The 27,393-nt window shown below is 43.8% G+C and overlaps 1 protein-coding gene across 1 annotated transcript in view; it reads right to left on the reverse strand.

Annotated features, from left to right (window-relative positions):
• APBA1 (amyloid beta precursor protein binding family A member 1) overlaps positions 1–23,625 on the reverse strand; it is an 82,710-nt gene extending 59,085 nt beyond the window's left edge. Inside the window, exon 1 of the mRNA XM_052645112.1 lies at positions 22,438–23,625. Coding sequence (XP_052501072.1) covers positions 22,438–23,625 — 1,188 coding nt within the window. The remainder of the gene's footprint in view (positions 1–22,437) is intronic.
• Positions 23,626–27,393: the final 3,768 nt, after the last annotated feature.

The raw sequence follows: 27,393 nt of genomic DNA on the forward strand, positions 1-27,393 counted from the left end.
TGTAATTCTCTTCCTGGGGAGGGGGTGTGGGCTAGTGATTTACTCTAAATATGGCAAAGGTGATGGGATGTCATTCTGTAATTAGAAGTCACGGTCTTTTATAGCCCAGTTTGGTAACAGACCCAGCTGGCATACTTTATTAACACAAGCAGCCAAGGAGAGTACCCATGTGGCACAGAACGAGGAGGCCTGTGGGCAACAGTCAGCTAGGAACCAAGGTCCTCACTCCAAAGGCCTGTGAGGAGCTGTATCTTGCCAACAAGCTCACTGTGAACAGAGCTTTCCCCAGGTGAGCCTTAAGATAACTACAGACCACTGACCCCTTGACTGCAGTCTCAGAGAGGCCCCAAAACAGAGGACCAGCAAAGTAATGCCGGAATCTGGACCACAGAAACTGTGAGATAATCGCCACGGCACGGTTCATGCCACTAAGTTCTGGGGCAATTTGTTACACAGCTGTAAGTAGCTAAGACATTAAAGGTGGGTTCAGAGGAAAGCCTGAAGAGCAGGGGAGGCCTGGAGGTTGGACTGAGGGCTCAACAAAGAACTAGCCTGGAACAGATCATAAACTCTGCACAGGCAGGGTCTGTGTTTGTTTTAGACAGCAGCTGCGTCTCCATGCCTGCTATATCCCTGGCGTCTTGTACACTGTTTGAGATATAGGAGGAACTCGAAAATATATGTTAAATGTGCAGATGGTAAGTTGAGAGAGACCTTCAATTTCTGATGAGATACAGTAGTCGGCACTCTCTCTGGTTCACTGGCAAAGCAAAGAATAGTGTGGCTTTGTGGCCAGGCTCTATTTCTTACTCACAGACAGTGTCTTATATGTGTCGTGTGCTCTATTTAACCCAAAAGTGTTAGCAAGGGAAGTAACAGCTCAACTCAATCACTTCATGGCAGTTTGCATGGCAGATGGCTGAGAGCACATTTATTCCTCTGCTATCATTCACCTAAGAAGAGGTTTCTTATTGGTTTCTGAGGTCTATTTGGCAAAGTACACTGTGGCCCATTTTTGCTGTCCTGACAGCAGATCCTTTGGTTCTAAAGGTGTGCTTTTGGATAGGCTTCTGGGATGCTAACCTAGAGGGTCTGCCAGGCCCCCTTTTCTAAACAGTATGAACCATATCGTAGAACAAAGTTGGTTTTAGAACCTATACTGGGATGCATATTCTTCTGCAGCAAGCCAGGAGAACACTCTGAGTTAAGGATGCTTGGGGTCTAGTCCTTTTCAAGCCACAAAATGACACAAAAGCGAGCTGACTCCTCTTAGGAAAACTCTCCTTCCTGACTCCTACCTGCTAAGAATACATCACATTCCAGCTGAGAATTTATCCACTTAGGGAAATCAGGCCTCAACAGAACCCATAATTCATTCTGAAGTCTGTCTACCTGACTACAGATCCCATTTCAACTCCATCCTTTGCTATTCAGATCTTGGAAAATCTGTGGCTGGCCAGAGCTCCCTGAGATGTGAACTGGCAAAAAGGACCTCTCAGAGAAAGATACTTTTACCGGAATCCTTCATGAAAACAATCCTTCAGCAGCAAAAACAATTCTTTTCACTCACTCACATACACTTGACAACACAATCACAACAGGATAAGATGTTGCTAACAAGCCTTAATGAATCAGCATGTACACTTGACCTTGGTCAACAGTTTCCTAGCAACAAGAACAACAATCAAGTCCATGTAGGTTGATGCTGAATTCAGGGCAGAGGGAAAGGAGAGAGGACAGGGAGCAGATGACACCAAGGAAACCAAGGCCGAGATGAAGCCAGGATGCTTCTCCACCCTCATCACATCACCTTTCTCAAAAAAAGAAAGAAAGAAAAACTTTAGGCACAAAAGTACACATGATCGGGGCAGGTGTTAATGTCAAGTCCTCACTTCCCAGGATTTTGGCAATACCTTCCTCTCAGCAGGAGAGTGGCTGGTTTCTGACTAAGAAGTGTTAGTGCCAAAATCATTTCCTACCTCAAAAGATTTACAATTGGTCTCTGGAATTGGGGACATCAATAAAAGCTAAATGTTATCTGAAGGGAGTGGTGCAAAGTGCCATTATCACTAATTAGCAGTTTTGACTTAATCAATCAGATGGGGGGGTGCGGGGGGAGGGGATGCACTTACAATATGACAATATAGTGCTGCTTAAGGTGGAAGTGGAGACCTTGAGTCATTCAGAGTGCCTGAGCAGATGGGCAGCACCATGTGAGTGCTCGCAGAAAACAGAGAAAGTGGAGAAAGCGTGCTAACAGCCAATTTCTCTAATTCAGTCTGCCACTGACCAGCCCTAAATGTTAAATGAATTTCGACCTACTAAGGGCTTCAACCCTGGTATCTCTTTGGAAGGAATGATGCTAAAGCTGAAACTCCAGTACTTTGGCCACCTCATGCGAAGAGTTGACTCATTGGAAAAGACTCTGGTGCTGGGAGGGATTGGCGGCAGGAGAAGAAGGGGAGGACAGAGGATGAGATGGCTGGATGGCATCACTGACTCGATGGACGCGAGTGAACTCCGGGAGTTGGTCATGGACAGGGAGGCCTGGCGTGCTGCGATTCATGGGGTCGCAAAGAGTCGGACACGACTGAGGGACTGAACTGAACTGAACTGAAGGGCTTCCACTGTGACTCAGCTGGTAAAGAATCTGCCTGCAATGTGGGAGACGTGGGTTCAATCCCTGGGCTGGGAAGATCCCCTGGAGAAGGGAAAGGCTACCCACTCCAGTGTTCTGGCCTGAAGAATTCCATGGACTATATAGTCCATGGGGTCACAAAGAGTCGGACATGACTGAGCGACTTTCACTTTAAAGGCAACAAAACACCCCAAAGTTGTAATTCTGATTTCACATTTCCATGGATGACTTAGGATTTGCAAAACCATTTTGCTCCGTAATTCTGGGGAAAAAAATCTGATAACTTATTTTACTGATGAAGAAACTGAAGTTGAGGAAGAAAGCAGGTGACCAACTCAGTTGAGCTGCAGCAGGTCAACGACAGGGCTAAGATTTACATATAATGAGTGCTTATTGAGCATCATCAACATTGTGCAATTTATACTCTGAGTTAAGAAGAGGAGAAAACACTACACCTTCAATAGACTGACAGTGGCTAATGCATGTGAGACAAATAGAAAGTAAGATGGCAAAGAATCAAGTGTTAAACTGCGGTTTACAGTTTAAGCTGGCGGTTACCAGTTTTGGGGCTTCCCAGGTGGTTCAGAGGTAAAGAATTCGCCTGCCAGGCAGGAGACACAGGTTTGATTCCTGGAGAAGGAAATGGCAACCCACTCCAGTATTCTTGCCTGGGAAATCCCATGGACAGAGAAGCCGCGTGGGTTCATGGGGTCACAAAAGAGTCAGACATGACTCAGCAACTAAACAAGAAAAACAAATTCTGATTGGGCCTTAGAAATAATGATGGTAAGACCAAATCTCCAGAGATTCTAATCAAGAATCCTGGAATCTATTTATTCAAAGAGTAGGGCCCTGCCTGCACTAAATAGGAATGCAATGTGGACAGAGGTGAGAGCCAATTTAAGAAGTGGAGTACAGACATAAGTCTGTGTAAACAAGAGCAGATTTAGGATTTGTAATTACTAGTCCAGTGAGTAAGCCAATGCAGGGTGGGGTGGGGATACAAACCAAAGAAGCCATGTCATCTCTGTCCAGTGGGGTCTGCTTAATCACACCCGAAATTTACACGAGGAAATTACTTCCTAGAGGAATGTCTGTCTTTGCCCAAGATAAAGGGCATAGACATCCGGGATGATTTGTCTTCTTAAGGTGTAAAATATGTCAAAGACCAGTGGGACTCTGGGAGAGCAAGGTGGCTTTTGTCAAAACAAAATAACATCCTCTCTACGGCTGCTCTCAACAAAGTGGTCAGTGAAAATCTGTGTTTCAAAGAAAGTGGACTGAAAAGCTACATCTCTATATTAAGAACACGTCAGTTACACCTGTAATGGGATCACTTCCCATTTAAACGATGATCACATTTATAGATAAAGTGCATTTCATAATTCCCCAGGACGACATGGGTCCAGGATTTAATTGGGTTACATATGGAATTCAATTATCTATGATCTATCTGCTCCTCTCCCTGCACCTTCTCTTCGTCCCCTATACAGCCCCAGTCCACTTACAGAAAATACCAAGGGTGCATAGTTGGGAGAGCTGACACAATTTTTCTAAAGACTCCTGGGAAGTTTCTGGAGTCCCAACTTATTAAGCAAGCATGTCAAGACACCCAAATCGTGGTCCCATGTGCTGTGATCCTATCTGGAAAGTGATAACAAAATGCTCTCTGGTGAAATCATTCATTTCCTTCCCTGTTGCTTTCCCCGTATTTCCCTGCACGGTAGTTTCACAGATACACTGACTAGTGAGACAATTCATTACAAAGTTGAGAAAGATTCCTCTTGGGAGTGGGATCAGGTCAAGAGAAAAAACTGGAGCCTGGGGTTAAAAAAATCAATCTTTCCCATCACTTATCTTCATTCCACTGAGCACAGGGTAGCTGGAGACCTTGCCTTCTGCTGTGCAGATCATCAGACCAGTTTGCCCCGATCATTCCAATTCAGTGATGATCTGATGACAGTGGGGAGACAACTGTTTGGTCCTGTAGACAGGGCAGGCCTGGAGCTGAACTGACAGGTAACACTCAAAAGGTGAGATAAATTAATCAGCAAAACTTCAAATCCAGGAGGAGAATGCAAAAGCACACATTCTTCTAGCTCCTTTTGCTTTTCCATGATTGAAATAAACTATATATTTGCTCTCTGATAGGGACTTCCAGGTCAAATCTTTTCATTTCCAAGTTGTAACAGCAAGATCATGACATGTTTAAAAACATTACGCTGGTCGCATCAGGTCCTCACAGTTCATAGAAAAGTGTATTTTTGTTGTTGTTGTTGTTACTGACAACGAAGTTCTGTTATTTAAGAGCACTACTCGCCATTGGCAGGGATATGGCAATTTATTGCTGACCCTCAGTTGCAGAATGGGCCGTTATATGTACTCTGGTAAAGGTAGGCACGTTGAAAACATTTCATTTTAAAAGTATGGACCATTAACCTAAGTAAGTATATAAACCTGAGGAGAAATCAATGCATCCGCTTTGACCTCAGCAAACATCATTCTCACTGCAGCTATTCACATTCTGGCTGCCATCCTTTCCACATGTGTTCCGCAGTTTCCACACTTTAAGCCCATTATCAAACCCACAGATCCTGAACTCTTCAGGGTTTTCACTGTCAAGATGCAAATCCACTTACCAATTAGGGTTCTTCACCTGAAGTAGTACAGCCCACTCCTTGACCTACTTTTTACCTCTTTACTCTTCTGTGTGTAATATAAGCCAAATATAAGTGTGTATACTCAATGCCTACACAAACACAGCATGAAATTAAAATGAAAAACTCAGGACACTTAGCTCATCATATAACAGAGGTAATACAGTAGTCATTTTCTACAAATTGTGCACATAATATACAGAAATGTTTGCCTTTATTATTTTTTTTCAAGAAAGCGGACAGTAATGTGGAAATAATCCCTTTATACAGGGACTGATCTCTGCATAATGATTCCAACTCTTATTTTTAAAACATAAAGCAAAGAAATACAGAAACATAGTTTTGAAAGTCAAATGGTACTATAAGGTTTACGGCAAAAACCAAAGTCCTTTTCTGTATTCCTCCGCGCTCCATGGTTTCCTTTCAGCATTCCTCCCTGTATTGGCTTCCACAGGCATAAAGATTGTGTTTATACGGCCTCACCTGGATTTTCAACTGCTTACATTATTTCCCAGGGCTCTCCTGGTAAAGAATCTGTCTGCAGTGCAGGAGACCTGGGTTTGATCCCTGGGTCAGGAAGATCCCCCGCGGAAGAGAATCGCAACTCACTCCTGTATTCTTGCCTGAAGAATTCCATGGACAGAGGAGGCTGGTGGGCTACAGGCCAAGGGGTCGCAAAGAGTCAGACACAACTGCATGAATGACACTTTCACCTTCATTTTTCAACTGCAGATATTATTTCTTGGCTTCTACTATAAAAGACTAGGATTTATCTCCTTTATACTATACCTTCCCTCATCTACTCAATGATACCGGTTTGGTTAATCAATATTGGGTGTTTGCATTCTGAAGACACGCACATGCTCTTCTCTGAGACACACACAATGTATTATTGCATTTCTTGCATAACGAATGCTTTTAGTGAGGTAAGTAGCTGAACTGTTTTTCCATTTGCTTAGTTTTCTATGTTCTGAACAATAACTTATGCCAAACTCAAAGGCAATCTAAGATTCCTCTTAGTACAAATGTATTAGGAAATCCAGGACAGAGACAAGATGGTGGAGTAAAAGGACATGAGCTCATCTCTTCCTACGAAAACATCAAAATCACAACTAACTGCTGGAAAACCATCAGCAAAAAATGCTCAAAGGTACCAATAAAAGATACCCCACGGTTCTAAAGGCGGATGCCACAGTGAGACGGTAGGAGGGGCACAGTTATGATAAAATCAAATCCCATATTCGATGAGTGGATGACCCACAAACTGGAAAATAAATGTACCACAGAAGCTCTCCCACAGGAGTGAAAGTTCTGAACCCCACATTAGGCTCCCCAGCCTGGGAGTCTGGCAATGGGAGGAGGAGCCCCCAGACAATCTAGCTTGATCGCAGGAATTTCATGGGACTCGGGGAAACAAACTCCACTCTTGGAAGGCACACGAGGTCTTGTGCACACCAGGAACTAGGGAAAAAAAGCAGTGACCTCATAGACACTGGGCCAGACCTATCTGCTAGTACTGGAGGGTCTCTTGCACAGGCAGGGGGTGGCTGCAGCTCACTGCAGACAAAGACACTGGTGGCAGCAGTTCTGTGGAATATTCACTAGCAGGAGCTCTCCTGAAAGTCGCTATTTTCTCACCAACACCTGGCCCCACCCAAGAGCCTGTAGCTCTAGTGCTGGGATACCTCAGGCTAAACAACCAACAGGCTGGCAATACAGCTCTTGCCACAGCAGACAGGCTGCTTAAAGACATCCTGAGCACATGCTGCTGCTGCTGCTAAGTCGCTTCAGTCGTGTCCGACTCTGTGAGCAGAGCTGCCCACTAAACACACTCCTTGACAGAGCCTTGCCCACCAGAGGGACAAACCCAGTTTCATCCGCCAGAGGGCAGGAACCAGTCCCTCCCACCAGAAAGCCTGTACAAGTGTCTTAGACAGCCTCATGCACCAGGGGGCAGACAGCGGAAGTAAGAACTACAACTCTAGGGCCTGCAGAATGAAAACTGTAGTCACAGATAAAGTCAAATGAAATGAGAGAGCAGAGGAATGCAAGAACAAAATAAGGCCCTAGAAGAACAACTAAATGAAATGGAAACGGGCAATCTACCTGAAAAATACATTAGAGACGTGACAGCGAAGACAATTCAAAATCTCAGCAAAAGAACGGAGGCACACACTGAGAAGTTACATGCAATGTTTAACAAAGACCTGGAAGGACTAGAGAACAGCTGTGAACGATACAGCAACTGAAAGTAAAAATACACTAGAGGGAATCAATAGCACAAGAACTGAGGCCAAAGAATGGATAAGCAGGCTTGAAGGCAGAATGGTGAAAATCATGTAACAGAATAAAGAAATGAGGACAGTCTTAGAGAGCTCTGGGAGAACATTAAACGCAAGAACATTCACATTACAGGGGTCCCAGAGGAGAATAGAGAGAGGAAGGGCTTAAGAAAATATTTTAAGAGGTAATAGCTGAAAATTTTTCCATGGGAAAGGAAACAGTCACCTGAGTACAGGAAGCACAGAGTCCCAGGCAGGATAAATCCAAGGAGGAACACACCAAGACACACGGTAATCAAAATGACAAAAATCAAAGGAAAAATGTAAGAGTAACAAGACAAAAGGAACAAATAACATACAAGGGAACCCCCATAATGTCATCAGCTGATTTATCAGCAGAAGCTCTGACTCAGTCTTGACAGAGAAATCAAGGTTTTACAGATAAGCAAAACAAAGACATTTCAGCACTAACAGATCAGCTTTGCAACAAACGCTAAAGAAACTTCTCTAAGCAGAAAAGATCACAACTAGAAACAAGAATATTATGAATGGAAAAGCTTACTGGTAAAGGCAAACGTAAGTAAAGGCAGAAAATAACCTGCATATAAATACCCTGATAACCACCATGGTGCTGTCACTCACCTAGAGGCAGACATCTAGGGTGTGAAGTCAAGGGGGCCTTAGGAAGCACTGCTACAAACAAAGCTGGTGGAGGTGATGGAAGTCCAGCTGAGCTATTTCACATCCTAAAAGATGATGCTGTGAAAGTCCTGCACTCAATATGCCAGCAAATTTGGAAAACTCAGCAATGGCCACAGGACTGGAAAAAGTCAGTTTTCATTTTAATGCCAAAGAATGTTCAAACTACTGCACAATTGTGCTCATTTCACATGCTAGCAAGGTAATGCTCAAAATCCTTCAAGTCAGGCTTCAACAGTACGTGAACTGAGAATTTCTCAATGTTCAAGCTGGATTTAGAAAAGGCAGAGGAACCAGAGATCAAACTGCCAACATTCACTGGATCACAGAAAAAGCAAGAGAATTCCAGAAAAATATCTTCTACTGCTTCATTGCTAAAGCCCTTTGACTCTGTGGATCACAACAAACTGTGGAAAATTCTTAAAGAGATGGAAATACTAGACCACCTCATCTGCCTCCTGAGAAACCTGTATGCAGGTCAAGAAGCAACAGTTAGAACTGGACATGGAACAATGGACTGGTTCAAAACTGGGAAAGGAGAACGTCAAGGCTATATATTGCCATCCTGCTTATTTAACGTCTATGCAGTGAAATGCCAGGCTGGATGAATCACAAGCTGGAATCAAGACTGTTGGGAGAAATAGTGATAACCTCCGATATACAGATGAAACCATCCTAGTGGCAGAAAGAAAAGAGGAACTAAAGATAAAGGTGAAAAGGTGAAAGAGGACCCTCTTGATGAAGGTAAAAGAGGACACTGAAGAAGCTGGCTTAAAACTCAACATTCAAAAACTAAGACCCTGGCATCTGGTTTCATCACTTCATGGCAAATGATGCGGAAAAACATGGAAAGAGTGACGACAGACTTTATTTTCTTGGGCTCCAAAATCACTGCAGATGGTCACTGCAGCCATGAAATTAAAAGGCGCTTGCTCCTTGGAAGAAAAGCTATGAAAAACCTGGAGAGCATATTAAAACATACAGCCATCACTTTGCAGACAAAGGTCCATATAGGCAAAGCTATGGTTTTTCCAGTAGTCATGTATGGATGGGAGAGTTGGAATTTAAAGAAGGTTGAGCGCTAAAGAATTGATGCTTTCAAACTGTGGTGCTGGAGAAGACTCTTGAGAGTACCGTGGGCTGCAAGGACATCAAACCAGTCAATTCTAAAGGAAATTAGTCCTGAATATTCACCGCAAGGACTGATGCTGAAGCTCCAATACCTTGGCTACCTCAGGCGAAGAGCCAACTCAGTGGAAAAGACCGTGATTCTGGGAAAGATTGAGGGCATGATGAGAAGTGGGAGACAGGGGATGCGATGGCTGAATGGCATCATCAACTCAATGGACATGAGTTTGAGCAGTCTCTGGGAGATAATGAAGGACAGAGAAGCCTGGTTGCTGCAGTCCATGGGGTCACAAAGAGTTGGACATGACTGAGCGACTATCACGATATCAAAACTAGCAATTGTGAGAAGAGGAGGCAAGGCACAAATGCAGGATATCAGAAATGCATTTGAAATTAAAACTCCTACAACTTAAAACAACCTTATTTATGTACAGACTGCTATATCAAAAGGGCCTCCCTGGTGGCTCTGATGGTAGACAATCTGCAATGCAGGAGAGTCAGGTTTGATCCCTGGTTTGGGAAGATCCCCTGGAGAAGGGAATGGTAACCCACTCCAGTATATTCTTGCCAGGAGAATTCCAAGGACAGAGGAGACTGGTAGGCTACAGTCCATGGGGTCCCAAAGAGTGGGACATGACTGAACCTCATGGTAATCGCAAGCCAAATATCTACAACAGATACACACACACAAAAAAAGGTTAAAGGAACCCTAACACAACACTAAAGTTAGTAATCAAATCACAACAGAAGAGAAAAAAAAAAGACCTACACAATTAAATCGAAAACAATCAACAAAATGGCAGTAAAACATAGATATCAAGCTTCCAGTTTAAGATGGCAGAGTAGAAGGATGTGTGGTCATCTCCTGCTGTGAGACCACCAAAGTCACAACAAGCTGTTGAACAACCGTCAACAGGAGGATGCTGGAACCTACCCAAAGAAGATATCCCATTTCCAAAGACAAAGAAGAAGCCATAGGGAGACAGTAGGAGGGGCACAATCGTGATAAAATAAAATTCCTTACTCAGCCAGTGGGTGACCCATAAACTGGGTAACAATAATACCAAAGAAGTCTTCCCGCTGTTGTGAAGGCTCTAAACCCACGTCAGGCCTCCCAGCCTGGGGATCTGACAAACGGACTGGGAATCCCCAGGCAGTCTGACCTTGAAGGCCAGTGGGATTTGATGACAAGACTTCCACAGGACTGGAGGAAACAGAGCCTCCAGTCCCGGAGGGCACAAACAGAACCTTGGGTGCTCCAAGACACTGAGGAAAGCAGCAGTGACCCCACAGGAGACTGAACCAAAACCGCCTGCGGGTGTTCAAGAGCCTCCTCTGGAGGTGCGGATTGCCAGGGGCTTACCACAGGGACGGGGGCACTGGCTGCAGCACTCTGGGAAGGGCCCCCCTTGGCATAAACTCTATTAACCCCACCATAAAGCCCGCAGACCTGTGGGCGAGGTCGCCTCAGGCCGAAAAACTACCAGGGAGGGAAGTAAGAGAAAGAAGCAACAACAGAATAAAACAACATTAAAAGAGGCCCTGAAGGTCTGTGAATAGGATGAGTGTTTTTGGCGAGATGAGTGATCTGGGCGTGTATTTTCTATTTTGATTTTAAAGTGCACATTTTTTTCACATTATAATGTCTCTATACTGATGGCATGAAGTGAAGTGAAGTGTTAGTCGCTCAATGGTATCCAACTCTTTTGTGACCTCATGGACTGCAGCCCGCCAGGCTCCTCTGTCCACAGAATTTTCCAGGCAAGAATACTGGAGTAGATTGCCATTTCCTTCTCCAGGGAATCTTCCCGACCCAGGGACTGAACCCACGTCTCCTGTGTCTCCTGCATTAACAGGTGCATTCTTTGCCACTGAGCCCTAATTATTAATTAATAATTATCAATAATACTGTGTTGCCTATTTGGAAGTTGCTGAGGGAACAGGCTGTAAAAGTTCTCATCCCAAGAAAAATTTCTGTAACTCTGTATGATGACAGATGTTATCTAGACTTACTGTGGTGATCATATCACAATATATACAAATATCACATCATTATGTTTTATGTCAATTATACCTTGAGAATATAAAATAATAATCACAAAAGAAAAAAAAGTACATATTGAAAATTACTTTAAATGCTCCAACCAAAAGACACAGACTGACTGAGTGGGTACAAAAACAAGACTCATATATATGTTGTCTACAAAAGACTCACAATCTAGGGAAGCATATAGGCTGAAACTAAGGAGGTGGAAAAAGGTAGTCAATGCAAATGGAAATCAAAAGAAAACTGGAGGAGCAATACTCAGACAAAATAGACTTTAAAGAAAGTTAAAAGAGACAAACGACAGAACATAATGATCAAGGGATCAAGCCAAGAAGAAGATATAACAATTATAAATATAAATTCACCCAATGCAACAGCACCTCAATATGTAAGGCGAATATTAACAGCCATGAACAGACATCAACAGTAATACAATAGTAGGTGACTTTAACACCTCACTTTCATCAATGGACAGATCATCCAGGCAGAAAATCAATAAGGAAACACAGGCCTTAAAAGATACATTAGACCAGATGAACTTAATTGGTATTTACACAGCATTCCATCCCAAAGCAGCAGGATACACATTTTCCAAGTGCACATGGAACATGTTCCACAACTGATCACATGCTGGACCATAAAATAAGTGCTGGTAAATTTAAGAAAACTGAAATCATATCAATCGTGTTTTCCCACTACAATGCTACAAAATAAGGAATCAACTACAAGCAAAAGACTGTAAAAAACACGAGCACGAACACATGGAGGCTAAATAATATGCTACTAAACAACCAATGGATCACTGAAGAAATTGAAGAAGAAATAACAAAAAAAAAAATCCCTAGAGACAAATGGAAACAAAAGGATGATGATCCAAAGCCTATGGGACACAGCAAAAGCAGTTCTAATAGGCAAGTTTATAGCAATACAATATTACCTCATGAAACAAGAAAACTCTCAAATAAACAACCTAACCTTATTACCTAAAGCAACTAGAGAAAGAACAAACAAACCCACAGTTAGAGGGAAAGAAATCATAAAAGATCACAGCAAAAATACACAAAGAAAACAACAGAAAAAAAAAAATCAATGAAACTAAAATTGATTCTTTGAAAAGATAAATGAAACAGATAAACCTTTTAGCCAGACTCACCAAGAAAAAACGGGAGAGGGTGCAAATCAATAAAATTAGAAATGAAAAAGGGAGAAGTTACAATGGACACCACTGAAATGCAAGTGACCATAAGAGCCTGCTAAAGGCAACTACATGCCGATCAAATAGACAGCTTAGAAGAAACGGACAAATTCTTAGGTACGATCCTCCAAGACCGAACCCGGAAGAAAGAGAAAATATGAACATCAGTCACAAGTACTAAACTGACACTGTGATTACAGAACTTAAAAGAAACAAAAGTCCAGGACTGGATGGCTTCACAGGCAAATTCTATTGAACATTTAGAGAAGATGTAACACCTATTTTCTGAAACTATTCCAAGAAACTGCAGAGGAAGGAATACTTCCAAACCCATTCTATGAGGTCACTATCACCCTGATACCAAAACCAGACAAAGATACCACAAAAAAAGAAAATTACAGGTCAATATCACTGATGAACAGAGACACATAAACAGACATGGTGTATGATTAAAGGGATCATACACCATGGTCAAGTGGGATTTATCCCATGGATGCAAAGATATTTCAATATCTGCAAATCAATCAGTGTGATACACTACACCAACAAACTGAAAAATAGAAACCATATGATCATTTCAATAAACACAGAAAAAAGCTTTCGACAAAATTCATCACCCACTTAACAATAAAAACTCTCTAGACATGTTGTTCAGTTGCTAACACCTCAACATAAGTCATATATGACAAACCTACAGCTGATATCACACTCAATGGTGAAAAGCTAAAAGCATTTCCTCTAAGATCAAGAACAAGGCATGGATGCCCACTCTTATACTTTATTCAACATAGTTTTGGAAGTCTTAACCAGAGTGGAGAAGAAAAAGAAATAAAAGGAATGCAATTTGGAAAAGGAGTAAAACTGTCACTATTTGCAGATGATGTGATACTATACATATAAAATCCAAAGATGCTACCAGAAAACTACTAGAACTCAATGAATTTGGTAAAGTTGCAAGATAAAAAATTAATTCATAGAAATCTCTTGCATTTCTATATGACAATGAAAGATCAGAAAGAGAAATTATGCAAACAATCCTATTTACCATTGCCAACAATAATAAAATTTCTATGAATAAAAACCTACCTAAGGAGACAAAAGACATGTACTCTGATAACTGTAAGGCGCTGATCAAAGAAATTGAAGACGACACAAATAGATGGACAGATATACCCTGTTGCTGGATTAGAAGAATCAGTATTATCAAAATGACTATACTACACAAGGCAATCTACAGATTCGATGTAAATCCTTTCAAATTACCAACAGCATTTTTCCAGAACCAGAACAAAAAATTTTTTAATTTGTATGGAGACACAAAAGACCTCGAATAACCAAAGCAATCTTGAGAAAGAAAAATGGAAGCTGGAGGAGTCAGGTACCTTGACTTCAGACTATATTACAAAGCTACAGTTATCAAAAAACAGTGTCATAGTGACAGAAATATAGATGAACGGAACAGGACAGAAAGTACAGAAATAACCCACTTACCTATGGCCAATCTATGACAAAGGAGGCAAGAGTACACAATGGAGAAAGTCTCTTCAATAAATGGTGATGGAAAAACCGGTCAGCTACATGCAAGAAAAATTAGAACATTCTTTAACACCATACACAAAAATAAACTTAAAATGGATTAAAGATCTAAATGTAAGACGGGACAGTATAAACTCTTAGAGGAAAACACAGGCATAACACTCTGACATAAGTTGCAGCAATATCTTATTTGATCCATTTACTAGAGTAATAGAAATAGTAACAATAAACAAATGAGACCTAATTAAGCTCAAAAGATTTTGCACAGCAAAAGAAATAATAAACAAAATGAAAAGACAACCCACAGAATGGAAGAAAATATTTGTAAAGGATGTTAACTGACCAGGGATTCATCTCCAAAATTTACAAAGAGCTCATGAAGGTTAATATCAAAAGGCCAAACAACCCAATCAAAAAATGAGCAGAAAATCTAAATACACATTTTTCCAAAGAAGACATACAGATGGCCACGAGGCATATAAAAAGATGCTCAACATTGCTAATTATTAGAGAAATGCAAATCAAAACTGCAATGAGGTGTCACCTCAGATTGGTCAGAATGTCCATCATCAAAAAGTCTATAAATAACAAATGCTAGAGAGGGTGTGGAGAAAAAGGAACCCTCCTACAGATGGGAGTATAAACTGGCACAGCCTCTGATGGAGAACAGTATGGAGATTCTTTAAAAAACTAAAAACAGAACTATCATATGACTCAGCAATTCCATTCCTAGGCATATATCTGGAGAGAACCATGGTTTGAACGGATATGCACCCCATTTTTCGTTGCAGCACTGTTTACAATAGCCAGGACATGGAAGCAACCGAAATGTCCATGGACAAATGGATGGATAAAGCAGATGTGGTGTGTGTGTATACACACACACAGGAATATTCCTCAACCATGAAAAAGAATGAAATAATGCCATGAAGCAACATGGATGGACCTGGAGGTTATCACACTAGGTGAAGTCAGAGAAAGACAAGTATCATTTGATATCACTTATATGTAGAATCTTAAAAAAATAATACAAATGGTTATTTGAGCTTATTTACAGAACAGAACCAGACTCATAGATTTAAAGAACTAACTTACGGTTACCAGGGTAGGTGGGGTGTGGGGAAGGTTCAGGGAAAGGGTAAATTGGGAGTTTGGGACTGACAAGGATCAACTGTATAGCAAAGGGATCTCTGTTCAATATTCTGGAATAACCTAAACGGGAAAAGAATTTCAGAAAGAATAGATACATGTATATGTATAACTGAACCACTCTGCCATACACCTGAAAATAAACAACACTGTTCATCAACTGTACTCCAATATAAAATAAGAAACAGTTTAAAGTAGTATGTCCTTCAAAGATAAGAAGTCCTAATGAAATATAGATTTAAAATATTTTAAAAATATTAGGAAATCTCTCATTCCGTGCTTTCTGGAAACCTCCCACGTGCAGCCCTTCAGACTCCAGTCCACCCTGGGCTGGCCTGGCTGCTGCCTTGTCTTTCTACACAGCTCTCATCTCCTTCCCTATCATCACAGGCAACGCCTGGTCTCTTTCTTGTGTGGGAGTCTGTTTCCCAATCCCATCTTCTTTCTTGAGTTTGACTTACACTCCCATTTTGGGGGGAGCAATTCTTGAACAGCTTCCTCAGAAAAGGTGCCAGGGAGGTAAATTTTCTGGGGTTCTGCAAAACTGAAAAAGTCTTACTCCACCTTCACACTTAACTGGGTGTTGGCCAATTAACTGGCCAATCTCACATTGAGACTGGGTGTTGGCCTCCCAGTTTCCGGTGTTGCTTTTGAAGAGTATACCATTGTTGTGATTCCTAATAATTTGTAACCTGTTTCTCCCTCTCTGAAAGCCTGGAGGATATCCTCCTTCTCCCCTCTGTTTTGAAATTTCTATAGGTCTTTTATTGTTCTAGGCACCTAGTAGAATTTTCCAAATTTTCCAAAGGTCCTTTGCCTTGAGGAAATAGCTTTTCATAATTTCTCCATTTTATCTATGTTTCTAATTCTTTCCATCTAGTGACTTTTCTACTTCTTTGAAGATTTTTTTCTACTTTGTCTTCTAATCATCCCACTGAAGGATTTTAAAAATTCCTGCCATTTAAAAAATTAAATTTTGGTTGGAATGTTCTCTTTTAAAATGGCATCCTATTTTAATTTATGGTTCCCCATCTTCTTATCCGGTCCCATCACTTCATGGCAAATAGATGGGGAAACAGTGGAAACAGTGTCAGACTATTTTGGGGGGCTCCAAAATCACTGCAGATGGTCACTGCAGCCATGAAATTAAAAGACGCTTACTCCTTGGAAGAAAAGTTATGACCAACCTAGACAGCATATTAAAAAACAGAGATATTACTTTGCCAACAAAGGTCCATCTAGTCAAGGCTATGGTTTTTCCAGTAGTCATGTATGGATGTGAGAGTTGGACTATAAAGAAGCTGAGCACTGAAGAATTGATGCTTTTGAACTGTGGTGTTGGAGAAGACTCTTGAGAATCCCTTGGACGGCAAGGAGATCCTACCAGTCCATCCTAAAGGAAATCAGTCCTGAATGTTCATTGGAAGGACTGATGTTGAAGCTGAAAATCCAATACTTTGGCCACCTGATGTGAAGAACTGACTCACTGGAAAAGACCCTGATCTGGAAAAGATTGAAGGCAGGAGGAGAAGGGGATGACAGAGGATGAGACGGTTGGATGGCATCATCAACTCAATGGACGTGAGTTTGCGTCAACTCCAGGAGTTGGTGATGGACAGGGAGGCCTGGCATGCTGCAGTCCATGGGGTCGCAGAGAGGTGGACATGGCTGAGCGACTGAACTGAACTGATCTTCTCTTTCTGACAATGTTAGTGAATGTTTTATAGTTTTTCCCAGCTCTAAGCACTGCCTTTATTTCTCTAAGTTCCTTTCCATTTGCTTTTTGTCTGTGTTTCATGTTAGAGATGTTCTTTAAATGTCCCCTTGGATATCCACTCATTTAACAGAGGGTCCCCCAAAAGCCTACTGGAAGATCCATAAGCGGCAGTAAACTTCACTGTGGGGTGATCAGGTGGGGACCCAGTTTTGCTGGGAAGCCCCCAAACATTAGTAACTGAAGGTGTCTATTCTTGGGCCTTTTTGTTTCCTCAGAGAGGAATATTCTAATCTCTGGCTGGGGGGTGGGAGGGGTAAGTTCTAAGCCTGATGGCTAAGACTGCAAGACCTTCTCAGGCCCAATGGTTAGTGGGCCCTGTGTTCCATAAGGCACCCCTAACACCCACTTTCAGCCACGGCTAGTATCCCCAGTTCCAGCACTTCTCTGGTCCACAATTTCTTTCCAGTAAGCCTCCCACCTTCTGTGGAGGCGAGGGAGGCATGGTAATCTGGTGGCATGGGCTGGAGAAGGGATCTGGAGTTTAATCTCTCCTATGACACAACTCCAAACAATCCTCTCTTCTTTTTCAGCCATACTCCTGCCATCTGAGATATCCAGTGTTTCATTCCTTAGCCTTTTAAGGGGCCTACAATACAAATCCTTACAGACACTAGGCAGAGTAGGGAACACAGAAACCTTATCAGTGTATTAGTGAGAACCCATCAGGCTATGCGGAGAAGGCAATGGCAACCCACTCCAGTACTCTTGCCTGGAAAATCCCATGGACGGAGGAGCCTGGTGGGCTGCCGTCTATGGGGTCGCACAGAGTCACATGTGACTGAAGTGCCTTAGCAGCATCAGGCTATGAGGCTATGCTGTGGCAATGAACCACCCCAAATCCCCAAGGCTTAAAGCAACAAACATCGAGTCCTCTCTCACACTACATGCCTGCAGGGGCAGCAGGGAGCCCTGCTCATCAGTCGCTCAGGACCCAGGTGGACAGAGGCTCTGGCATCCGGTGACACCAGCACTTTCGCCCGAGGCTTCAGCCGAAGACAGCGCTCTGGGCTGCTCCCGCCTAGAAGCAGCTTCAGGCTGCAGCCTCCCAGGTCCCTGCCGCGTCTCACCCTGAGGGGATCAGGGGGGCAGGGCAGTCCTCCCTGGGCTAGAACGCAGAGAGCAACTGGCAATACGGGGTTGGGGGCACAAATGTCTACCACAGCCAGCCACTACTTTGGTGTTCCAAAATTCTGTTCTCACCTGCTGCCATTTCCTGTCTCCTGGCACTTATGGGTTTACATATTTTTACTATTTTTACTGTCACTTTAGCGTAGCTTAAAGAGCAAGGAGAGATAAACACCAATTCAAGCCACACAACACACCATTCCAAGTAGCCAAAACGCTCCCATTTATGATGTGCGCTTGCCCCTACCCATGTCTCTGATTCTACCACGACTCTGTTCTTTACTCAGAGTGAATCTGCTGCCTAAAGAGAGAGCGGCTCAGCTCGGTGCTCTGTGATGACCTAGAAGGGTGGGAAGGGGGTGGGGGTGGGAGGGAGGCTTAAGAGGAAGGGATATAGCCATATGTATAGCTGATTCACTTTGTTGTAAAGCGGAAACTGACACAACATTGTAAAGCAATTATACTCTAATTAAAATTTTTTTTTTTTTTTAAGAGAGAGAGATGGGTAGACTGTGGGACTTTCAGAACTAGTCATTCATTAACAACATTTTCAAGAAGGGGACTGGAAGGCAGTTCTCAAACATATACCTGGAAAAGAGCCTCTACTAGAAGCAAAGCATTTATAAAGTACTTTTTTTCAGAAAACAATTATTTCCACTCACTGCTGAGCATCTAGTCTGTATTCAGTAAGTCCTTGCTAATGAGCAGTTCTATTTTCGCATTCTGTAGGATTCAGTAGCAAGCAGATGTCAGTTTCCTCCAAGTAAGAGAAAAATGCTAAAGTTCTGAGGGAATTAAAAGTAGTGTGAAGAACAAATTTAGCTATCAGCAGGTATCTCTGGCAGGTAGTAGTACAGGTGGTTTTTATTTCTGTCTATTTGCATCACTGTGGTTTCTGATGATGCTATTTTGAGAAAGCACTGCTCCTGTAACAAGAATCCCAGCGCCCCTTCCCCAGGCCTGTTGACCATAACCAGAGTGGGAGAGACCATTCCATGAAACCACACCCATGTTAATATAAGATTTAGCTAGGTCTCTAATCCACAGGGGCTTACATGGAAAAGCTACCCACATGATACTTGTCTTTTAAATCAGTGGTTCCTTTTTTTTTTAAACATACTCAAGAATCATAGGGAAAATGTACAAAACAAAACAAAGCAAGGAAAACAAACCCAAAGAACAGATCACTGGACCCCACCTAAGGTATTCTGGTTTGGAAAGGGAAGGTAGTAATGCCATTTTTAACAAGTACCTTCCAGAAAGACTTCAGGCCACAGTGCTTTTAATAGTGCTTTTCCATTTTCTACAACAGCATACACGAAATGAGCACTCAGTAAATATTCTTTGATGCTGAGGTGGAAACTAACAGAATGTATACACTTGTATTTCCCCCATAATAATATCAAAGAGGTAGCAAATGAAGGGATTTCCTATGGCATGACAGATGAAATGGAACCCACAAATTCAGATGGTTTAAAGACAACTGGTGGATTACTTGAAGGCACAGGGTTTTGGGTTTGCTTTGTATTAACTATTAATAACTCAGAAAGCCCTATTCACTAATTTCTTGGTGTTAAGTTGAATTTCTGACAAGATGGGATTCTGAAGCATCACCAACTATTCTAAAATCAATTCTACCTTCTGAATGAAACAACTTGTAAGAGGGTTGTTTTAGTAGTTCAAATGGATAAAAGCAAGCCCCCAGCCCTAGTGGAGGGTGTGTGGTGGGTTCATCACCAGGTTGCAGGGACCAGGTGGTGAAGCAGGTCGTTTCACGGAGCTGGTACAGGTGAGAAAGCTGAAGGAAGAGGCCAGCATCTGTACCGAATGCTCCTGTGGCTTTTTTCCAACAACTTTCCAAGTTTCTAAAAGGATTTAGAACCTGTTCTCCTGCCAGCTCCCTACTTTTAAAAGCCTGCTCCATTTCTACTACATCTGCAAAAATGCTAGCTGCACTCCATCCCTCCAAGCCAGGAGACACCTGCAGAGACTGGAGGTCACTCAGAATCCTGCATAGGAGCACACCTGTTTTAAACTGAATGTGAAGCGTGGACTACAGAGGGGAAACACTGAGGAAGGAGGCTGAACTGACCCAATGCCGCCCCCTGGCTGGGGAGGATGCAGATCCTTTTCCAGCCTGTTCCAGCCCTGCCTTAAAGGTGACTGAATCAGCTAACAGCCTTTGTTGAAATTTCACTTAAGTGTTAGTTGCTCAGTCGTGTCCGCTTCTTTGCAACCCCATGGACTCCTATGGCCATGGAATCCTCCAGGCAAGAACACCAGAGTGGGGATATTCCTGATCTGGGAATCGAACCTGGCTCTCATGCATGGTAGGCACATTCTTTACCATCTGAGCCACCAGGGAAGCCCAAGATTTAAAGGTGCCTGTGATTTAATCAGCTAACAGCCAATGTTGACTGTTACTAAAAGAGGCGGCAAATGACATCTCTGACCTGCACAGCCTTTTACCTAAAAGTAAAATGAACAAACAGCTTCCAATAATGGTTTCTCACTCCAAAAGATAAACTCAGAAATAGATAGGTGCAATCATAAAATGCAGAATTAAATGAAACCAAATTTAACCTCTTGACCCTTCTTTTACTCCAAGCTCCCATTTTAAATGAAAGTGCTTAAAAATTATTCAAGAGAATGGAAAAGTGAGAGTCAGAGGAGAAAGAGAATCTTCAGAGTCAGGTAGTGGGGGCAAAGGTTAGCCTTCTTGATTTATTTCTGAGTAGACTGTGACACCCAAGCTTGCCGAGTTATCAAATTTCTTGGATATTTCAAAAATGGAAAGTGAAAGGCCGAAGAGGCAGCAACAGCTTTCCGTAGCTCTTCACAAGAAAGTAATTTCAGTTCAAAAGCATGTCTTTCGTGACATGAGAAGCTCCTTCTGGTACCACCAGAAATGAAAACTAAGTCACAAAGAAGGGGGAAAAAAAAAGCAAACAAACTGTAGACATCCTTTGGCTGGAAAGGGCCCAGAAGAATCTCCTTCATTTCCTCTAAAAAGGCCACTATTCATCCTAAACCTTTAAGGGGTTGATTTAAGACAGTGGTTCTCAAATTGTGGTCCTGGGACCAGCAGCCATCAGCATCACCTAGCAACTTATAAGTGACAATGCTGAACTTAACGTGAGCCCTGAGATTCCAGAAAACAGCAAAGGTTAAAGACCCCCATCCTCCCATTTCGTTCGTGAGTATGCCTTATGCAAAGAACCTCTTTCCGGTAAGACTTGAGTAACTCACAGGTGCCCCTTTGTTTACGTATGACAAGGCCAGACACAGACCCCTCAAATTCCCATTCTTTGCCTGAGAAATGATTAGCTGAACTGATTAGTCAAAACAGAATGCTTATTAACCAACCTTTGATTAAGCTTCTCACCTTCTTCCAGGCACCTGAACTTCTGCCAGTTTACCGCCCCTCCTCACCAAACCCTCCTGGGAAAATGCTGTTCTCAGATTAAAACACTATCAAGGGCAGTACGTTCAAGCCATGCTTCATCCCACTTCCTCACATCTTGTCCTTTCAGGCCTTGCTTACTCCTACCTACGAAAGAATCCTCTTTTGCCTAACCCTAGGCTGCAGTCTATGAGGTCGCGAAGAGTCGGACACGACTGAGCGACTTCACTTTCACTTTTCACTTTCATGCATTGAGAAGGAAATGGCAACCCACTCCAGTGTTCTTGCCTGGAGAATCCCAGGGACAGAGGAGCCTGGTAGGGGGCCGTCTATGGGGTCGCACAGAGTCGGACACGACTGAAGCGACTTAGCAGCAGCAGCAACCCTTGCAGATTCCACAGTTCTGCTACTGCAAGAGTTCTTGTTACAACAGTACCTCCCCAATGAAGTCTCTCCTTCCTCAATACAGACTTTTTAGTTAACGTTAGAAATAAATATTCGCAGGCCCTGCCCCAAATCTAAGTGTGAAACTAGGGGATGGAAAGAGGTGCGTCTGGAAATCAATTTCTGAACAAGTGCTCCAGTAACAGTTTGAGAACCACTGATTTATCGCAACCTCTCAGCACTTAACTCCTTCCCACCTGGTTTTCGCTCACCGGCTCTTAAGCGCAAGCTGTTTCTGAGCATGCCCAGAGATCATTTCCGTCAAGTCATTTCTAGTGACAAATGACGCCACCCAGCGCCCGTCTCCCCACCTGGCCGCGCGTAGAGCTGAGCGAGCCCGAACCCGCACACACTTACATCGCCATCCAGCGGCCTCTGGTCGTCACAATCCCTGGTGGGACTAATGTCCTGGCGCATGACCCAGATGGGCTCTTTGGGCTCGTCGGGGGTGTAAGGCGAACGGATGGTCCTGGTTTTCACCTCCTCGATGGCCTCCTTGATGTCCTTGATGGCCAGCGAGATAGCATCCCTCTTCTCCTTGCTGTATCGCTGCACCGCCTCGCCGCCAGGGGCCCGCTGCGGCCCCGCTGGCGCTTGCAGCCCGGGGCTGTCGGGGCGGCCCCCGCCCGGGGTGGGCGCGCGCTCCAGGTCCTGCTCGGCCTCGGGCATGTCCTCGGCCGCCTTGTCGAGGCTTTGCGAACTCATGCTCTGCTTGACCTCGGCCACGATCTGGTCGATGTCCTCCTCCTGCTCATAGCTGTCCATGCGCGGGTAGGGCGCGAACTCGGCCTCCTTCTCCGGGCTGTCGGACTCGCCGTCGGAGCGCTCGTCATAGTGGTGCAGCCGCGCGCCCAGAGCCTCCTGGCGGTAGGCGGCCGCCTCGTCGCGCTCCTGCTCGTACAGCCGCAGACCGTCGCGCGCGTCCAGCTCGGGCGCGTCCCCAATCTCCTCGTACACGTGCTCCTGGAGGCCCCCGTAGTCGGCGTAGGGCTCGGCGTAGGGTTCGTCCTCGCCGCGGTGGAAAAGTCGGTGCGTGTAGACGTAGCCCGAGTAGGCCGCGTTCATGGCCTCCTCGTGCTCCAGCGAGTGGAAGTGCAGGTGGTTGGGCAGCGCGCGGCGGTGCGTGGCCTCGGCGTGCTCGGCCTCCGCCTGTTCAGTGTACTCCTCGGCCTCGGGCCGGTACTGCACAGCGTACGCGCTCTCGTCGTCGGGGTCCTGAGCGCGCTCGGCGTCGTAGCCGTCGCGGGCCGCGGCGATCACGTCGCCCTCGGCCGTGTCCGTGTGGTTGTGGAAGCCGCTCTCCGTGCTGGCCGAGCGCGCCAGGCACTCCCCACGCTCCTCTTCTTCCTGCTGCTGCTGCTGCCCAGGCTGGGCGCGAGGGTCTTCGACGGCGCGCCGGCGCCCGGGGCGACCCGCATAGTGCTGCTGCTGCTGCTCCTCCTCCACTTCGGGGTGCTCCAGGTCGGCCTCCACCGACTCGTTCACCTCCCCGCCTGCCGCCTCGTCCGTCACCTCCACCTCCGCGGCCCCCTCCAAGTGGTTCATGGTGGGCGTCGGAGACGGCTGGGAGAGAGGCTGGGCCGGCTCACTGCGCTCTCATTTTGCTCCACCCGGCTGGAAAAACAAGAAGGGGGAGGGGCTATTACGTGGTTCAGACTGTAGGCAGAAGCCGAGTACCAAGATAATCATAAAAACAGCTGTTATTGATCTCGTCTGAATCGCGGTCAATTAAAAAGTGATTGCAAATTTAGGCTCAAGCTGACAGCACATAGTTCATCATCTTCGTAGCACGTGTTGTAATTTGTAATTACATGTCTCCTTGTTACATTGCTTACTGGCTTTCTCTCTTCCCCACCCCTCAGACCGACAGCCTTCTGAGCCTTTAAGTTCCCCACCGCGCTTACTATTCAGGTTCTGTTTCTGATGCATATGAATAGAGAGTACTACCAAATTGAATGAGCCAATTGACACATTTTCCATCTGCTAAGGGATAAATCTCTCTAAATTAAACTAGGATCCTTGATACTTTAGAAACTATTTTTTAAAAATAAATTTCAAGGGAAAAAAGGACTTTCCTGGTGATCCCGTGGTTAGGACTCCGTGCTTTCACTGCAGGGGGAAAGGGTTCAATCCCTGGTGGGGGATCTAGGATCCTGCATGCTGCGGGGGCCAGGGGGAAGGAGTATTTCAAGGAGGAAAAAAGCCTTGGGATGTTTTGAATCCATTGCTGTCAGTACAAATATGCATCCATTCTGAGGGAGGCTTCAGCCATCAATGGGTTCTCATCCTGGCATTACTGGCTCTGTCAACTACCGATAAGTGGTTTAATTTTCTGAACCTCCACCATGAGACTGGACTCATTTCCTGTGGCAGGATGTTAACAGCTACTACGCAGAGTAAAAAGGCTCCCTGCTCAAGTAGTTTGGGAGATGCTGACTTCAGTTGGCTTTCCTTGTGAATATGCAAGGAGAGGAAGATGCAGGGTGCAGGGGTTACCCAACTTGTCTGACTGGGAAACACCTTTTCCCTAGAGGCCAGAGTTCTGACGACTGCACTTAAAACACTAATATTCTGATTTCTAATAGTCGCTCCCTCATACACTCAGGATCTAAAATTCTTCGATTCTGTAAGTTAGCATTATAGCTGATACTTTATAACATGCTAACTTCTTTAAAATACGGGTATGTCTCTTTCCCTGTTTCCAGAGGGACTTGTGACTGCAGAGGTGGCTTTGGTTTCAACCACTCTCAAATTTGGTATTTGGTAAATTTAGTATTTTGGTTTCTTTTTATCCAAAATAGCTTTATAGCATAATCTGCATACAGTGTATGGAAATAATTGCAGGGGATGTAAAGAGCAACAAAAACAGGCAGGATCCCCATGATTTTAATGCAGTTGTGGTAAATGGGTTCAATGTGTGTAAACTTTCCTTAGTGTCCTTTTGGGGGGCTCATTTTACAAAAGGACAAAATTGGGAAATGAACTCTTTAATGTAAGAGCAGAAAGCTCCAGGAGGACCAGGGACATCTAATGGACTCTCCAATATTAGGATGCATTATATTCTACTCAACTCCCACCGTAACGATCGCAATTTCCTTCAAGCACTATGATAGCCCCAGTAGTAAAGGAGGCCATTTTGGAGCTGCCAAGTTCATCTTAAAGCAGTAGTTACCATCTTTACCCCCTTCTTTGATGGATCCACCCCTGACTAACACTCACTAGAAAACAATTATGGTTTAGCAGAGATGATCAATCCTTACTGCTCTCCTCCTTGACAAGAATCCCACTTCACACAAATTAGACCCATTCTTCTTCGAAAAATTGTGGCTTCCTCTTATTTAACCCCTGAGAATGGTGACTGTGGACAAGGTATAGGAAAGTTTTCTAAGTACGTATTTCTGTTCAGACCAGATGGATGGTTAATGCACGTAACAGAAGAGGCAAATATTGGTGCTGACAGCGCCCAGGTTTCATGCCTCCAGTGGTGCATGATATATACAAAACAAATATTCAATTCCATTCAAGGCATGGACAAGAACAGTCTATCCAAGTTTCCCTCGTAAGGACTCTCTGGAAAAGACAACAGATAAAAACCACACTCACGTTGAAATCTAAGTCTGCTGAGAACAAAGCAAGCGTTCATAATGGAGGGATACGAAACATGCCAGATACTTCCCTGGGTACTGTTACCCTGCAGTGTGTCAGCTGTGTGTAGTTAGAGATGCAATGACCACCATCCAAAACACATGAGCAGGCCAGCAATTCATAATAACCATGTGCAGAACTGACCAAAACCCCACTTTCAGTGAAAATGGCACTTTCTTTTCTAGCCTGATGAAAATCTATTGATATATGTATCAAAAAGAAAGTTTATTCTGGGTTAAAATCATGTCTGACCAGGAAATAGTGCTGTCTTGTAGAGCACTGATTGATCCACAGACAATGCGATTTCTGTGCATGTCCATACACTGAGTCATGTAAAGAAAGTGACCAAAACACAGTTATTTGGGGGAAATATGTTAAACTAAGGTAGTTTTGATACACTGAAGCTTTCCTTTCACTGGGTGTATGGTCCTTATACCCCTTCCCCAGCTTCAGGGGAATGTTCACACACAGAGTGAACCATCCTGGTTTCAAGAATATAGTTTGGGTTATAGTGTTGGCAGCATGTTAATTAATAACAGGGCATCAATTTGAGGGATTCCCTAGGACAAAGGCAACTACCAACTTTTAAAGATGGAGCTGACACTGGTGGTCAGGTCCATCGGTAGCACACAAGAGGACTGACCCTATACCTTGGCAAATTTGCTTATTTAAAAAACCTCACTCAAGCTGTTTTCTTTTTCTTTTTGTTAAGAATCCCAGGTTATTGTAGGATTATATTATTGGTACCACTTTTTTGAAAAGAAATTTGGCAAGATGAATTAAAATCTTCAAAAGGTAATATACCTTTGCCCCAGTAATTCTACTTATAGGAATCTCAAAGTAAAAATGCAGATACGGACAAAGATATTTTTCATGCTATTTGCTTAAAAGGTAAAGATAAACGTTAAAAATTAAGCACCAGCATTAAGTATCAATAAGTACAGAGCTAATAAGCACTTTAGCATATTGCAGTCCAGGAAGGTGTGGGGGGACCTTCTGGCTGGGTAGCTCCACCTGGAGTTCCCATGGCACCCAACCTCTACCTGCCACAGCTGAACAAAACATGCCTCCTCAACCTCCTTCCCCATCCCAGCTCCCAAACCTGGCACCCTATCCCCACCCCTGTATTCCTGTACAGGTGAAAGGCACCACCAAGTTCCCAATCCAGGAATTATTATTGACTTGTCTCTTTCCCTCACCTCCTTCCCCAAACTGATGACCAAGTCCATTGTCTTAACAAGTCTCGCATCATCCTCGGTGCGGCTACATTGTATTGGTCTCTCTCGCCTACAAAATTATTTCCTTAACTAATTTCTCAGTCTCCTCTGATCCATCTGTACGAGTGCTAACCTGCTCATCTTTCTAAATACAGACCTGAATCCCATAACCCTGTTTCTTAAACTCTTCAGTGACCCTCCTCTGTGTAGTACGGGGTGAAAGTGCTTAGCTATCTACCACACATTACTAGGCATTTTCCACACAATGACTTATTTAATCCTCCCACTAGCCTATGAAGAACGTACTCTCCTATTGTCTTTACAGAGATTATTGTCAGCTCTTTTAAAAACGAGGGAATGGAGGCAAGTGGCATTAGGTGATTGCCCAGTGCTGCACCTGGCAGGACTGGTGTCTGATCCATACTTTCTGGCTCTAGGCTCTGGGTGCTGG

This window comes from Budorcas taxicolor, chromosome 8, assembly GCF_023091745.1.
Source record: "Budorcas taxicolor isolate Tak-1 chromosome 8, Takin1.1, whole genome shotgun sequence".
Taxonomy (NCBI): Eukaryota; Metazoa; Chordata; class Mammalia; order Artiodactyla; family Bovidae; genus Budorcas; species Budorcas taxicolor.